Source organism: Cottoperca gobio, chromosome 17 (genome assembly GCF_900634415.1).
Source record: "Cottoperca gobio chromosome 17, fCotGob3.1, whole genome shotgun sequence".
NCBI classification, from domain to species: Eukaryota; Metazoa; Chordata; class Actinopteri; order Perciformes; family Bovichtidae; genus Cottoperca; species Cottoperca gobio.
This window is the reverse complement of record NC_041371.1, coordinates 9282489-9298958: the sequence shown is the minus strand read 5'-3', so window position 1 is coordinate 9298958 and position 16470 is coordinate 9282489. Positions and strand designations below refer to the sequence as shown.

At 39.3% G+C, this 16470-nt stretch overlaps 1 protein-coding gene across 1 annotated transcript; it reads right to left on the bottom strand.

Annotated features, from left to right (window-relative positions):
- Window positions 1-1482: 1482 nt before the first annotated feature.
- Window positions 1483-16063, bottom strand: rb1cc1 (RB1-inducible coiled-coil 1). The gene is given in 25 exon segments (XM_029453292.1): window positions 1483-2390; window positions 2641-2711; window positions 3029-3156; window positions 3366-3424; window positions 3823-3870; window positions 3974-4025; window positions 5836-6127; window positions 6323-6431; window positions 7373-7559; window positions 7792-8924; window positions 8926-9717; window positions 10002-10128; window positions 10825-10928; window positions 11031-11095; window positions 11199-11280; window positions 12118-12304; window positions 12446-12630; window positions 12721-12891; window positions 12983-13129; window positions 13131-13455; window positions 13751-13953; window positions 14115-14285; window positions 14381-14507; window positions 14600-14732; window positions 15694-16063. Coding segments are annotated over 24 exon segments (4914 nt in total). The 5' UTR covers window positions 14671-14732; window positions 15694-16063; the 3' UTR covers window positions 1483-2312.
- Between the last annotated feature and the right edge of the window lie 407 nt (window positions 16064-16470).

The following is a 16470-nucleotide window of genomic DNA, read 5'->3' as shown; positions in this document are numbered from 1 at the left end:
TCCGCAGTACTATCAACTCTATATGAGAAGTTCAGATATATATAATTATAATTTGCAATTGTCTTGTCCATTAGAGCAGGTTTTTAAAACTATGCCTCAACTAATGCCTCATTATCCTCTGGAAACGTATTTGGCAAGGCTTTTATAAATGTAATTGTGGTAATATGTTTGTCTATGTAGGTTATATATGTAATACATAGGTAACACACGTTTCCGTTTTAATGCGATCTAAATTTTTATGGCTTACTATTTTCAGTTTGTATATGTATTTGATCTTATTTCCTTGAAAAGCACTTTGTAATCTCTAGTTTTGATAAGTGTTACATAAAAGAAAACTGCATTATTATTTATTATGAAACACTCTTAACGGAGGTTTGTAACATGTAGTGCTTTTAAAATAACACTGTTGTTACTTATCCTGTTTAATTAAATCATAAATTCCTGTTTAAATAAATACGACAAAACTAAAACAGAGATACACCCTATGTTGTAAGTTGCTATGCAAACAGTCTAACAACAGCTAATATTATGAGACAGTACTGAAGATAAGTAGTCAAGTGTTATAAAAAGAAGTTTGTCAGCGAGTCAAAGGCAGTTTTAATGGTGGAACTAGCTAGAGACTACACATGGCAATGTTAAATCCCATTCAGCCTGATGAGAGTGACTCCCAGCAGCACTGAGCTCAGTGGGGGGTTGTAAACATTTACACTAAGAGCCTGTCCAGTGCACATGGTTGGTGCTTGCCAGCCACCTCGGTATCGAATGTTGTGTTGCATATTTTGTCATTCAGGCCTGTCCCGAAATTGTAGGAATCACACCATCAATTTATGAAGGAGCCATCCAAATGTGACAACAGGCTTATGCTAAATGGAGAAAATAGAGCTAAACATTGTTAAAACACCCCTAGACCCACATGGTAGAGAGTGCTCGGCAGAGAGCTGCTATGCTCCCCGCTGTGAACTGGGAAAGTGATGTTGGTGGGCTTCCTTCTCCATGAGGGCCGCATCGTTCTTGGGCCCCGATTTGAAGCCTTTTTGAAGTCTGTTTCCTGCAGCAGCGTGCCAACATTAATGTTTCCACAAAAGCAAAAATGCTAAATCAAATGAATACACTATACTGTGCTATTCCACGTTGACTCCTCAATCCCCCAGAACATTTTAAAGCATAATTAAAAAAGCTATTTATCTTATATGTCCTAAAATTCACTAATTTGTATTTTTTTTTTTTTTATAATAACAACTTCTAATAAAAATGATTCCTCATTAGTTAATATGGAAATCACAGCAGGCTTTTCAGTCTTGGTGAAAATGAGCAAATGTCTGCTGGTGTAATAAATTAGTTTCTGTCTTATGAACCGGGAACATTTTTTATGCCCTAATAAATATAAGTGTGAGTTCAATGCCCATAATGTACATTTCTCAGCAATACATACAATTCTCAAATATGGAACAAAAATAATTGGCCATCACAAAAACAGCAGAATATGTTTGGGATCAATCCTTTATTGTTTCAAAACTCTATCTTTTACAATACAGTCATTTATTGTTACATGTGTGATTTGATGGGAAATGTACAATGTCTTCCGATGATGAAACACAGTCACAAAGTATTCCTTTCTACATATCAATATTCTATGATAGTGAGAAGTTTGTGCTGATATATTTACTTAGTTCTGACAGCTCAATTAACTTCCCTTTTCAAATCAACTAAAGCATTTGTTTTTGAAAGTGCATTTGAAGGATTGCAAAGACGACTGTCTCCATCAGTCAGCCATAATGTACATTTCAGTATTGACAGAGGGCCACACTGCTTTGTGAGTAACAAACAGCATTAACTACATTTCCAACTACAACATTTATCTGGATAAGTAAATCAAAGAAAATATATCAATATGCATGCCATGAACATTCCTCCATAAACATTTATAATAAATGTATATTTGTATTTAATTATGTTGATAATGACACAGTATTTTCCACAAAAGGACAAATGCTGATAATGAGAACTAATATTTAACATCCACATTTTGTTCAATTTTACACACAGGTCAAATGGCATAATGCCACAGTGTATAGGGCAATGCCCTAATAAGGTTAATAGCATTTGGTCCACAATAACAAATCTGGGTTTAAAAATAACAAAAATGTGGTAGCAGGTGGGATATTGAACTGAAACTGAAAATAGCATGATGACTACCTTGAATTCTTTCCATTTTTAAAGGTCTTTTGATTTTCAAGTTATGAATTATGATGTGAAGTTTCTGTTCAAAAATTAAGCAATATAAATATACATTTTAGCTCATTACTTGGCTATTATACTTTTCTGTTCCATGGAACAGCTTTCACTCTGTAGAACTTGGTTCCTAAAGGAACCTTGAACCTGTTCTGGGCCTAGTGGAGGAAGAGAGGAACGAGGAAACACTTTGTAAGACAGAAGGAAGGTTCAAACTGTGCGTACGAGAATAAAACAGCATTACTGACACAGATCAAGTCGACATAGAAAAAAATAATAATAATTAAACAAAGTGTGGGAATTGTCACAAAAAAATAAGATTTCTAGGATTTTATTTATTTATTTCAATGCATTGGTTCCTAAATATTCATTAAAAACACAAAAAAACACTTTTGATGAATTCAGTACCTTTTTTGCCTGGCAATATTCCTTCTCCATCACCTTTCCAAGTACCCACGGCCGTCTTGAAGTCCCTGATGCTAAAACGACAAAACAAATAGACTTGTTACATAAATTCTCACTGAACCACAAATACATGCTTGTGTGTGTGTGTGTGTGTGTGTGTGTGTGTGTGTGTATGTGCGTTTAAAATAAAGCGTGTAAAGGAAATCATAGCAAATAAACTATAAACCCGTTGTGCATACATTATGATTGTGATAAATCTATTCATGCCTGACATATTTGAAATCCAATTAAACAACTAAGGCATACGTATTTATTTCATTCGGTAATTAAAAAACAAAAGTCAAACACTACAGTTCTCATCATGGTCACGACAGGTTTGGGTGAAGCTGACCTGGTTTGAGGTCCAGTGCAGTGAGAGACTCTGAGTGGAGGAAGTAGAGGGTGGGACCGACCGTGAACAGCACGTAGTTGTCGTGCCTTTCATCCAGGATGATTAGAACCAAATCGCCTACCTGGAAACTGCACAAAAAGATACACAAAGACACAAAGGGATGATGACAGACTTCTGCAAAGTGATAGCAAAAAAAAAATGTAATTATACAATAATGTGTTTAATTACACTGCACGTAATGATGGTCAGAGTTTTAGCTCAAAACAAAAACAGCAAAAAAAAAAAAAAAAAGAAATCACAACAGCGAGGCCATGTGTGATTTTATTTATTCACTTACTCTCTGATGGCGATTTTGTCTGAATGCCGTGACGACACAGACGACATGCTTTGAGACATCTACAAAGAAAAGGATTAGGGCAACGTTACACATGTTACACTGAAGGGTTGAAACCGGCTAAAGATGACTTTTAACATTTGTTGTATTGAGCATTTTCAAGAAATAGGCTCAGTAATTACCACTTTTACAGCATTATACTCTGATTTCAGTTTCATCCTCCTTTGTCTATTATACAAAATACATATTTTTTCAAATCACAGAAGCATATTTTTTAACTTAAACATTTTTAAACTTATATTTTTAGTTTCACTAAATTTCATCCCTCTACATATTCTAAAGACACTAAAAATGTATTTTTCTTCACTGAGCTCTTTGGCCTCCTGGGTCAGGATTTTACTCTTTGATGCTACTGCCACCTAGTGGAGCAGCTGTTGCATAGAGATAATAAATAACTGACCAGTCTTTGACTGAGGCGCTTGTTTTCTTCTTCCTTCATGTGTAAAGTCTGAAATGCACATCAGATCGATTAAACAGAGAAGCGGCATTTAGAAAACAACGTCTACTTGTGCTTTTAAATACAATGTGATGGATACAGTGCGTCCATTTACCCTCTCAAGTAGGAGTATCCGCTGTTTCTCCTCCGACATCAGGATGTTATCACTACAAGGAACAACACAGATTATTGATTAATGTCCTCTTGACAATGTTAGCAAAACTGTTTGTATTGTGTAGAGAATGAACATTTATGAAATGATGAATTGGTTCTCATGTCTAGTCTTGTAAGTATTTTAATAGTTCTTAATCTTAGTAGTAATGAATAGAAAACTTACACTGTCTGATCCTAGCCTGTCTTCCTCCCACTGTCAAATGTCCTTTCTGTCCATCCATTTTTGGCTATTTTACACAAATTAAATGCTTCTTCAACAACGCAAAGACGCCTTTCTGTCTGTGACTGGCAACCAATGTCATGTGATCATTACAAAAGGCTCGATGCGGTGTAGAAATGCAGACACTTTAAGATCGGCTGTGAGCTTGCTATGGATATACTGTATATAACAAATTAGAATTAGAATCGGAGGGATGAAATAATGGTCACACATGCAGAGCACACAGCACACCGTGACATTTGTTCTCTGCTTTTAACCCATCCTAGTACCAGGAGTCTAGTACTAGGAGCAGTGGGCAGCTAAAGTACAGCGCCCGGGGAGCAATGGGAGTGAGGGGGGAAGGGGGATGTCCGGTGCCTTGCTCAAGGGCACCACGGCAGGGCGAGGATGGTGAACTGGGACCTCTCAAAGTAGCAGTCACACTTTTTTTTTTAGGTTAGGGTCGGTGACTTGAACCAGCAACCCTACGGCTCACAGTCCAAATTACCATTATTTTGTGGTTGGCAAAAATATTAAGAAATAGTACAGCAATCAAACTAAGCTAAGAAATAGCCAATAGTACAAAGGTAAATGCTGTATGTGGAAATGTGTCAAAATTAAATGTATTAGTTTCCGTTTGGTCTTTGCTGCCAAATAAACTTCATTCTAGTAAAAATCAATTGTGGGATGAGGCAGAAAATATATTCTTAACCTCTGAATGAACAAAGTATGTCTATAGTAATATTTTCAAATGAGTTTTCTCTGTTGGTAGGTCAAGCAAAATGACAGGTTAGAGAATGACAGCAGAATATTAGATGAAAACTGCACTGAAAATTAAGGCTGGTTGTTGTAATTCAGTGGCATTCACGTTTGTGCAAGACATACAGTAAGTGTACACTCACTACAGAGTCCTGACTATCGTAACCTGATCTCTTGTACGTCATGTAAACAAGAAACACAAATGTGTCCGTCAGGTTAAAAGAAAAGAAGACCTGGTTTACCAGACCTACGTTGCTGCTGATTTCTTCACAACGTGTACAGTATGAGCGCAACCAGATTTCTAAAAGGCGTGTGCATGTACATGACAAACAAAAGGAACTGGCCTTAGTATTGAAGTAAGAGCAGCGCTGAGATGAAAAGAGATTGAAATGGTGATCAAAAAAATATAACTACAAAATCCAACCGACTCTTCATAACTCGATTTCCACAGTTGAAAAAGTAGGTCATTTGTAAAAACCGGACACACGTACACAGTAAGAAAATAATTGTCACAGATTGTCCTCAGTGAACTGTCAAAGCTCTCTGACAACCCAAACAACTTCTTTGCTTCAGCGTCACTTAACAGGTTTCTTATACATAATTTAGTACACTTATAATGTGTCAATCGAAGTTAAAGAATAAGGTGTAGGGTTAAGGTCAAATACATTGGCATTAATCAGATTAAGTCAATGCTTGTAAATGATTTGCCTTGACCTGATTTCTTCCCATGAACCTGTTTTCTTGTGTAAACACAGAACTGTAAACTACATCAGTCGAGATCACAATCACCACAATATGTCTCAAACTATCAACATGACAATGTTTATTGGAGAAAAGATGCTTACTGGACTGTCACCATGCTTGCTTCCACTGCTGAATCAACCTGTTCGTCATCTCGAATGGCTGCCACAGAGGCCAGTCTGCCGGTATCAGCCATGAGCTCAGAGGAAAAAGCCCCAGCGACAAGCAGAGCTCGAGCTGCAGCTCCTGCTTCTGGGATCTCCAGAGCTGAGTGGTGAGGAGTGAAGAAGGAAGAGGAGACCAGAGCGGTGCTGCGCAAGCGGTTAAGCTCTTCTTCCAAGTGTTTCTTCTCCTGCATGACACTAGCTCTGTCCTCGGAGAGCGTCTCGATCAGAACTGCAACAAGAAACGCCAATCTATAACATCAAACCTCAAAGAATGGCTGGAAATAGTAAGTAAGTAGTAGAGACCTTTTATTAGGTATAGTATTAACAAGACTACAATCTTGTGTGTAACAAAAACTGCATGCTTACAGGTTTAAAAACACAATTGGCTTCTCCTCTCAAAGCGCTCAGTATGAACAGCACTCACCTTTGTCCTTCTCCTGCTGTTGTGTAACTTTCCTCAACTTCTCCGTGAGCTCATTGATGATCTGCTCCTTCTTCAGCTTCTCTCGGGTTAGAACAGTGTTGAAATTGGTCTAGAGAAACAAAACAAATAATCCATTTTGAGTTTTAACAAGGTTAACAGCCATTTTGGAGAATTCCTACCAAAAGCAAAAAGAAGACGCCTTTTAAATGCTAAGTTCCAACAATGCACATCAGCTTGCAGCCACGGGAGTTACAATTGTTTTGTTGATTTTCATTAATACGTTTGATTTATTTTGTATTGTTCCATGTTTGATTTCTTCACCATTTATCCTACCCAGTACCAGAAAACAAACACAATTGAAATGTAATTATGTGGGCTCAACTGTTATTTCTTAATACCGTAAGTACAGCTTAATTATGTCATATATTGTGCAAAACAAAAGTCAGCTTAAAACTATGAAGGGTGGGGTAAAAGAGAGAAGTCCAACACCACCATGACAGAGATTCAGAGTAATCTTGTAATCAATAAGTGACAAAGAACAAAACTTAAGGCTGAATAGCAGCAAGTGAGCGATTTGTGAAGCGTAAATACAATCTTCCTGCTGCCCCTTGGCTATCCTGTGTGTAAAGGAAATCAGACAGACCCAGATGCGTGCCAGTCAGATGAATGGAATATTGATCTGTTGATGGGTAAGGGGTAACTTGAATTGAATGCAAGTGGCCGAGAGGGACCGCGTCGATATCTATTAAGAATTTAAGTTTCCACAAAGTCAGTGCTAAACGCTGTACTGGATTGAATTACAATGTAATCGTCACTGTGTAACATTGACCATACGGTGCTTAAAAGTAGACGAGAAGGCCTTACCGCTACACGACATGCACTCTAGTTCAAGCATGTTTGTCATTATTAGGAACAATACATCCTCAATTATGGCAACACAGATCTACTGTATATTGTCTCGCACGAAAATGAGATAATGTTACCAACTGCCCTTCAGCACCTGCGAGACACAGAACTGTTCCTGCCTATTTACAGCCAAAAGATACAAACCTGCTGCTCTGCGATTAGCGATGTCTTGAGGTTCTGCATCTCCTCGTTCTTCTTTTTCTCCAGGATGTCCATCTGGGACTGCAGGGAGGCCCTCTCCTGCTGCAGCCGCTCTTGTAGCGCCGAGTCTAGAGACAGAGGTGCTCCGGCATCTGCACGCCCCTCAGCATGCAGCGACAACCCCTCATCACTGAAAGGCACAAAATAAAACTTTCATTTCTAGAAGAGGATTTACAGAATTTGGACAGATAAGCAAGGAAAAAAAGTTGATTTAAACAGTTAATTCTCAATTAACAGCACATAGCTTTTTCTTATCGTGCTTGTCATCTTAAATGTACACAAACTGCGGTAAGTTGTCACTTTATAAACACAAAAAATAAAACTTCTGTGTTGTATGGCTGCCATTGTTATCAAACGTTTACCTTTTTGAGGATTGTCTCTCATGAAGCTCCTCCTCAAGTTGTCTTATTTTGTCAAGCAGTCTCTTCTCCATGTCCTCCTTCTGCTGCTCCAACTCTTTTAAGGCATCTTGTGATGCAACCTCAGGGGCCTCTTCTTTTTCTAAATCTTTCTCGATTGCTGGTCTGTCCTGCTCTAGTTTTTTGGAGAGCAGGTCATTTTCTGCCTGCAAATTGCTGATAACAGTCCTCAACTCTTGCTCCAGTTCCTGGAAACTCCTGAACTGCTTTTCCTTTTCTTCACTTAGAGCAGCCGTTTGCTGGTCCAAGTCCTGCCTAAGTTTCTGTTGGTGCTCGGCATGGTTCTTATCTACATCCTGGGCTTGCCGCTGCAGGGAGGAGAGCTCGTTGTGCAAACAAATAGTCTCCTCCTCGTGTCTGTCCACCAGCTCTGAGATGCAGTGGTCCTTCTCAATCCTCATGAGACTCCTCAGCTCCGCTAGGTCCACTTCATACTCCTCGTTTTTTACATGAAGCTGTTTTTTTATATCTGCCAGCTCCTCGCCAAGGACTTTGGTCTGAGCCTCTACCTGGGACTTCACAGCCTCAGTCTGCTGCATCTTGGCCTCCTCAAATAAGAGCCTCACCTCTTCTGTCTCCGACTCTTTGAGGGCTAGCTCCACCTCTACTTTGCAGCGGAGTTCTGCAAGCTCAGTAACACGAGCCTCCATGCCTTTAATTTGGCTGTCCTTCTCTTTAAGTGCAGTGGCATGGTGATCAGCTGCCTCACTTAACTTTGCACTATTTTCAGCAGCCAGATGTTTCAGAGCCTCATGGTTATCCTTGGTAACGGTCTCCAGTTCTGCTGCGTGTTCCTGCTTCATTTTGTCCTCCATCTCCTTTAAGTGGGACTGCTCGACAACTTCCAACTCCTGCCGGATCTTCTGCTGGCTACGTTCAATCTCAAAGTGCAAATTCTCAAGCTGGCTGGTCAGAGAGTCTCTTGAAGCTGAGAGCGTCTTGATCTCTTCGGTTTGATCGTTGATCATCTGCTCCAGGTCTTTGATCCTATCTGTCTGGTTACTCTGCGTTTCAACCCATCGCTCTTTCTCATTCTCGAGCTGAGTAAGTTCCTTCTCTTTGCGCTCCATCAAGCCCCTCCAGCTCCAGCATTGCATGCTGGACATCTCTGACAATATTCTGGTTTACTTGGTTTTCCTCCGTTAGGGTCTGAACCTGCTTCTCAAGCTCTTGCCGAAGGGAGAGAAGCTCACTCTGATGCTGCTCCTGCAGTTCTAGTTTGTGGATCTGGCAGATGTTGTCCACAATGCTGCGCACCTCTGTGGTCATATTCTTCAAAACGAAGCCAAAGTCATTTTGTTCCTTTAAAACCAGGCCTCTCAAGTGATGGAGGTCCTCCTTTACACTTCTGAAGTTTGAATGGGACTCCTCTGCAGTGGATCGGTACTTGTCAATTACTTGTTTGAGGACAGTGATCCTTGAGTTCTCCCTCTCTAGTATTGTGGTATCCTGCATACGCTTGTTGTCAATAGCATTGATGACTGAAGAGTACAGCGACTCCACCATCATTTCAGGACTGATAGGGTCACTGATGGGGTTTGGAGAGGTCAAGTTCTCTTCAATCACAAACTCGTTGACCGCAGACATGAAGTCAGATTCAGGGCTCTCTGCTAGAGAATCCAAGTCCAGGGAGCCCTGCTGCAGGACTGGATCCATGTTCGGGTGGCCAATGGTTTCAAAGTCAAATGTTTGTGCATCTATGCTGTCTGGGGATAAGTCCTCCAGAGGAGCTGGGACGGGAACATGGGGCTGGCAGCTGGGTCCCTGAAGGTTAAGAGAGGAAGGGGTTTTGGAGGATCTCGGTGTCGTGGACCCTGGCATGCTTCCCGACTGTGGGGTCAACACGGATGATCTCCGACTAAAGGATATCTGCAGAACAGAGGAAGGGTGAGGGAGAAAAGGGGAATACTTACTACATAAGTAAATGAAAAGGTCAAAAGCAAAATCACAGTATGTAAAAAAAACATTTTGTTATTTTAAAAGTGACCCGCTATATATATATATATATATATATATATATATATATATATATATATATATATATATATATATATATATATATATATATATATATATATATATATATATATATATATATATATATATTTCTATTTATTAAGTAACACAAATGTTGTTAATCCAGCTGTCATTACCCTTTGTTCACTGAGCAGGTCAGTGATAGTTTGAGACATCTCATCCACGCTCTGTGCAGCTTGGACCAGCTGGTGAAGCGTCTCTACGTGCCGATTTAAGGGCTCGAAATCACACATTGTTGGAACCCTGCAGAAAAAAAGAATTCAATGAGGAATAACATTAAGACAGAATGTATAAAACTACGTTGAGATTTACGTTATCTTGCAGAGATCTGCCCTCGACTGATCTCGGCAAGTTAGTGTTATAATTATGGCTGGGCATTTCAAGGTATTCACTGGGAACTATTCCGCCAATTAATATCACTCCGCTGACATACTCTGCCAGGCGCCGGTAAAAACAATAGAAAATACATTTCGGATTTTCGACAATGTGAAAATCATGACCCATCCCCATTTATAGTGCCTGGGAGTGAGGCCAATTTCCACACAACAGGATCAGGCTCCAAAACAATCAATAACATTTTCTAAATGAATGACTTAATTTAGAGCTTTAACATCAACCTAAAAAACCAGCCTGAATATCTCCTGTATCTTACGTACGGTTTCCTGCACAGCTGTGCACCTCAGCTCTTCCTCGCCCAACATACCCAGTGCTATTGGATTACGTGCGAGACATTTGAAACACAATCACAAGTCTTACAAATTGTTGATTGTCAAAACATATATTTGACTATTCCACAGAAAACATCAATTTGTAGAAATGGAAACAAACATTCAACAAAATGTACGTTTTCATTTGCCATTTTAAGGTAGTTCTAGCAGCGATGCATGACTGTAAAAGTATTTTCTAAAGCCAATTTAATAACGGAGGACAGGGACTTACATAAGGAAAGGCTGCACCTCTAAAGGACAACAAGATTTCAAGTACTGCAGGTCATCAAGTGAGATGTCTGGAAGTTCGTCGTCAAACCTTCTGGGCTTTCGTGTCTGCAAAGAATAATGAGCAGAGCAAAAGATCAGATCCTTTAAAAATACAGTGGAAATAACATATATGAGAAGATCAAAATGCTTTTTTAAATTGCTACTTACACAAAATGATGTCGGGGGCCATGAATCGAGTCCTCGAAACAAACGATTTCTGAGGAAAGACTTCCCTGAAAGAAAGAAAAAGTAAATGGATCAAAACTCTGCTCTTGGTTGGCATTTATGAGTTACTTCAAAAAGCAAATTGTGCTCAATAGTGACAAAGACACTTACTAAAGAGTTTCCCGAAGGATTCCCTTTTGAACTTCTCTGCCTCGTACAGGCGTTTCCCATCTTTCACAAGTGCATAAGCCCACTGAAACGGTTGATAGAAGAGACGTTACAACAACAAAGTGATAATCGTGTTTCTGACCACTTGGACTTGGACACAGAACTTGGATTTAAATGTTACCGAGCTGTTATAAGGGAATTTGCTACTCTGAGTTAAAATGTCAAAAAAGGAAATAAGTTAGTTTCATTCCTGTTCAAAACTGTACAATCAATGACTTATTATCCCTAGAATTCAAAAGAAAGATGTCTGGCTCTCAGGGGTAATCTGTTTACAATTCTGGCTTCCTGCTGCATCAACTACAGTGAAAAAAACTAAAATCAGCTCAATAAAAAAGGACAAATGCAAAAATCAATTACATTACTTCCAACTATTCCACTCTTACTGTGCATTTAGACACAAACACACACTGCGGTCATTATCATATGAAGCTTAATACAGACGCAGGAGCCACACAGTCGTACACTCCTAGTGCTAAATAGCATGTCCCAAATGAAAGGTCAAGACCAGTCCCATTCCAGTCAAAGCTAAAAGCAATCTCAAGGCGCTAAATCAATGGCAACAATGGCAGTTTATTTTGTCAGGTTAGGCGCCTCTATTTCGTTTACCTCTTCAGGAATGAAAAATAACTTAAAATTAACTTAATTGTCATGCATTAGCAAACAACATAATAGGCCTGTTTCCTCTTCATTAAAGTGGCAAAGTCAGAGAACAACTTCCCAATTAGAGCTGAATATGTAAATGATGTGCTCAGCGCTAAACACGCCTGAAAGCTACAGATTCAGCGAGGCAAAACAGCTCACCTCTTTCAATCCCTATGTCTGAAAGCATGATTACTGTCAAGTAATTGCATTTAGCACTGACCTCTCTGTAGTGGCGCATAAACATTTTTCGCCTGACGACTTCCACCACCGCCAAGCAGTACATCTGGGGCACAGTACTGAGGGCCTCCACCACCCTCACTCTTTCTATGAGCTCCGTCAGAAGTCTGAGTAGAGCCTGAAGCTTCTCCCCGTCCTGGTCTGCATGAAGCATCACGTAGCAGCACCATCTAATGCAAAATCATTAGCACCATTAAAGCTGCAAACATCATTCTCTTTTTACTAATAATCATAAATTCTTTAGAACAAGCCATATACAGAAATCAGTGAGTTATGAAACAAACACATTTAGGAAGTGGTTTTCAGTTTACTTGAGTCGGACTTGAAGGTTGTTTGCAAGTTCTTGTTTGGCAGTGGTGCACTTCTTCTTGATGTCTAGCAGCTTTCTGTGGTTGTTCAGCATGATCATCAGCTGGTTGGTGTGACTCAGACACAAGTCAGGCAGAACAGATGTATCCTTTAGGTTTTCAGCCCGCTTCTGATTGGCCAAAAATCCCTGCACAGAGATAACACGTAAGAACAATTCACAACAAATGGAAAATAAGAAAAAGAAATGTAACAGTGCTTATCTGTTTACTTTACGTACCTGAGCGAGTTCTTTCTGTTCATTCACCAACTTCTTACAGCTTGCAATCATTTGGTCAAGAGCGTACAACCTATCCTCAAGCCCCTTGATGGCTTTCATGTTTTGATTATCTAGCTTGCCAATTGTGTCACGACAATCTGTCAGGAAGGGTTGAATAATCCGAGGGTCAAGCTGAAAGAATCAACATTTCAGTACTTGTGATACTTTCCACAACTATTTAAGACTCCATATTTAGAACACTATTCATACATCTGTGACTCACCCTATTGATCGAGTCAAAGCATTTCCTTACGACCGATTCCACATCATTGGGTCGGTCTTGCACGTTGATCCAGTCTAATAGCGTGACATTGAAGCAGGACGGGTTGGTGAGCTCTGGACAATAATCATCATCATCATCATCAGTCGTCGTCGTCGTCGTCGTCGTCATCACCATCATCATCATCATCTAATAGCGCAGCTCTCAGCCCACCACTGTCAGTCATTTCATGCATTTCCTGGTCTCTAGTTGGCTCACATGTGGCTGTCCCCGAAGCAGAGTAGGGTGCCGATGATTTGGAGGGCCTCTGTGTATCAGTACCACGGAGCACAGAGTCGGTGGATTTCTCTTCTTCCGTCTGATCTGAATCCTTTCCTGGGGTCGAGCCAGACTTCTCCATGCTCTCTCTGTAACTGTGTCTTGTCAAACATTCCAGCAGAGGTATCCTCGCCATTACAGAAACCGATGTCCCTAACCTGCAATCGTTACAAAATGTGCATTACGACATCAAGTTCATCAGGCCTGTTTCCTTATAGCTGAAATATATTATAGTAATAACACAATAAGTTGAACTTATTCATTGTTATTTCAGTTCTTGAATTGAGCTAAAATTGTTATATAATAATAATTCTAAATAGTCGCCAAAGGCAATATGCAGATAGTCCTTGTTAATAATAATAATAATCATGCAGTAATTTGTATTTAAAGTTCAAAACTATTGGATTAGATCAGCAAAGTATGAAACATCATGTTCTCTGTGCCAACACTTACTTTGTAAGTTTTATTTTAATTTGTTCCAAGTCATGTTGATAATTTGCGTATGAAGTGTCAAATTTCACAAGCAACTTCTGATAAGACAGAGTGCAGTCGTCCAGATTAGCCATAATGGCAGCCCAGCCTTGGTGTTGAAGGTGTTCATCATGAACCAATCGTTCACAGAAAGAGCAAAGTTTCGTGGCAACTTCAAACATTTCCTGCAAAACAAATAAGAACAAGTTAGGAGCATTCCATAGTTAATGGAATAGATACGATGATTTTATGTGTTCATCTCATAAAAGCATGACAGGCTCAAATTCCAAAGCTATAAAAGGGCAGCTTTATTAAATAAATAATTAAAAAGACAAAATATAACTACCAGAGCAAGTTGTGTTCGTGAGGCAACAGTGTGAAAGACAGCTGGCATCAGTAGAGACTCCTCCACCTTAACCTGAATCTCACTCTCAATCGAGAAGGTGGTTTTGGGGATCGTTGGATCCCGGTCACACAAGATCATCTCTTTGTTGAAGAGGAATATGGGGTTTGTTTCCTAAAGATCAACAGTAAAACATTAGTAATCAGGACATCACTAATGCAAACTGCAAGGCAAGTGAAATACACACGAATATCATTGTATAAACTTACAGTGCCAGCACTGTAGCTGCAGACACGTCTCTCTGCAGCCATACATTCCCCTCCATTGACAACAAGGACTTGATGTTGAATTGCAATCTTATATTTGGCTTGGATGGCATGTTTAAGCTCCAGTACACTGAGACAAAAGAAGGATTTATTTAGGTCACAACAGCCAAGATTTACTGACCACTATTTCTGATTAATATTGTTAAAATGTCAGTCTCTTACGTTTGGACAGCAAGATCAGTGTCAAATGTCAATGTGCTGCCATTGTTGACCTGGAACACATACAACTTCATGTTGGATCTTCCACAGTTCTTCACGTTTGCCTATCTTGCTCATTTAGTCACACAAGGCCACCCTGTGAAAAAAAAACACAAACTTGTACATAAGATATCTGATAATGTCAGTTTTTACATTGTACTAAGTTTTCTTTGCCATCATTAAATGAGCTCTGCTGAGAGATGATGCTGCCATTGACTGAAACCAAAATGCCATAAAGCTACTTGATTAATACCTATGTTGTATGTATAGGATTAGGAAGGATATTGTTATTATCAGTCTGTTTCTTTACATAAAACCAATATGTCATCCCCTTCCACCGCCCTTTAAATTTCTTATCTACTGAATAACCAGCTTATTTAGCTGAGTCACCATGTCGTTGGTTACTGGACACTGTCATGTTTTAAATATGCAAGGAGTCACATAATAGGTTGGTCTAATGTAAGACAAAGGCAAACTTTCAAAACTGCCACAAGAACTAAATGGTTCACATGTGTTGATGATTATCTGGAGATAAGGCTGCACTGATAAAATACCAAGTTATAGATATAACAAAAGAGTTAACGCTAACTACCCATCAGCTGTTAACTGTCGATGTTTACCAGCTAAATTGCTATCCCAGACTATGTGAACGTTTGTTTGCTGATTGCCGTTAATTACAGTTTGCACGTCTGCAGGCCTCGTATCATTCCGGGTTACCAGAGTACAAATGTTTACTGTTTTTGAGACTGTGAATTCTGACACTTATCTGTTGCTATTAACCTCGAGGCCTCCAGTAAGTTATGGTTACAGTGCCAAAGAAGGGGCCACCAGCAACTGCTAGCAAGCTAGATGGTCAATAACAACCCGCTGACTGAGCTAACTGACTATTAGCTAACACAGCTGTCAGGCTAGCGCAGAATATCTATTCCTAACGTCACTAATTTTGCCAATGTAATAAGATTAGCCAAAATAACCAACACCACTTTCGTATGCTGGTATTGGTATAAGGATTAGATTCCACATTTCATTAATTAAATAAATGATTTCGTTGTCCTTACCTCACTTTGCTCGCATCTCCCTGTTCTTGGTCTCCACCTCTCCTAGGCGAGTTGGCTAGCTAACAAGCTAGCAACCAAGCTAGCTAGCTAACCTGTTTTAGCTTGGCATACATAGAGCTAGCTTAGCAAGCCACTTAGCTGACGTTAGCTAGACTACACAAGACTAGAATAACTGGCAACCATGGCTGGTTGCACAGATTAAACATATAGCTGTAAAATGACTAATTTGACAAAGTCCAGCCGAGATGGTCTAACAGACGGACAAAACCACCAGTTGTTTATCTCAGGTAGCTAACTACGCTAACACCCTCTCAGTCTGTTTTGTTGTTGTCATCTGCTGATGTGCGGTCCGTAGACGATCCGTTCCGTAGCTACCCATCTGAAAGCCAGCGTAACACAGCTGTTTTTGCAAAATAGGTTAATTAACTTAGTACTTTTTTTTCAAAGTTAAGCTATCATAAATGATTAAACTGCTTCATTCACTGCCTTCATTAAGGCTATATTATTACAGTATTACATATATGACTAATGTTTAAACATTGGTCGATTGTTGATATTTATTTATAAAAAAAATATTACTTTATTTATTCACAAATATTTTTTCGGCTTGCTATAAACTACTTTGAGTTTTAAATCCGTCTTTTATAATCAAGAAATTCCGAGCTTGCATCACTATAATTTGTACTATAACATTTTTGTTCCATGTTTTTATATAAACTTTTATATTCTTTAATCATTGTTTTTATGTTGCATACAAGACCTATAAACCTACTGTGT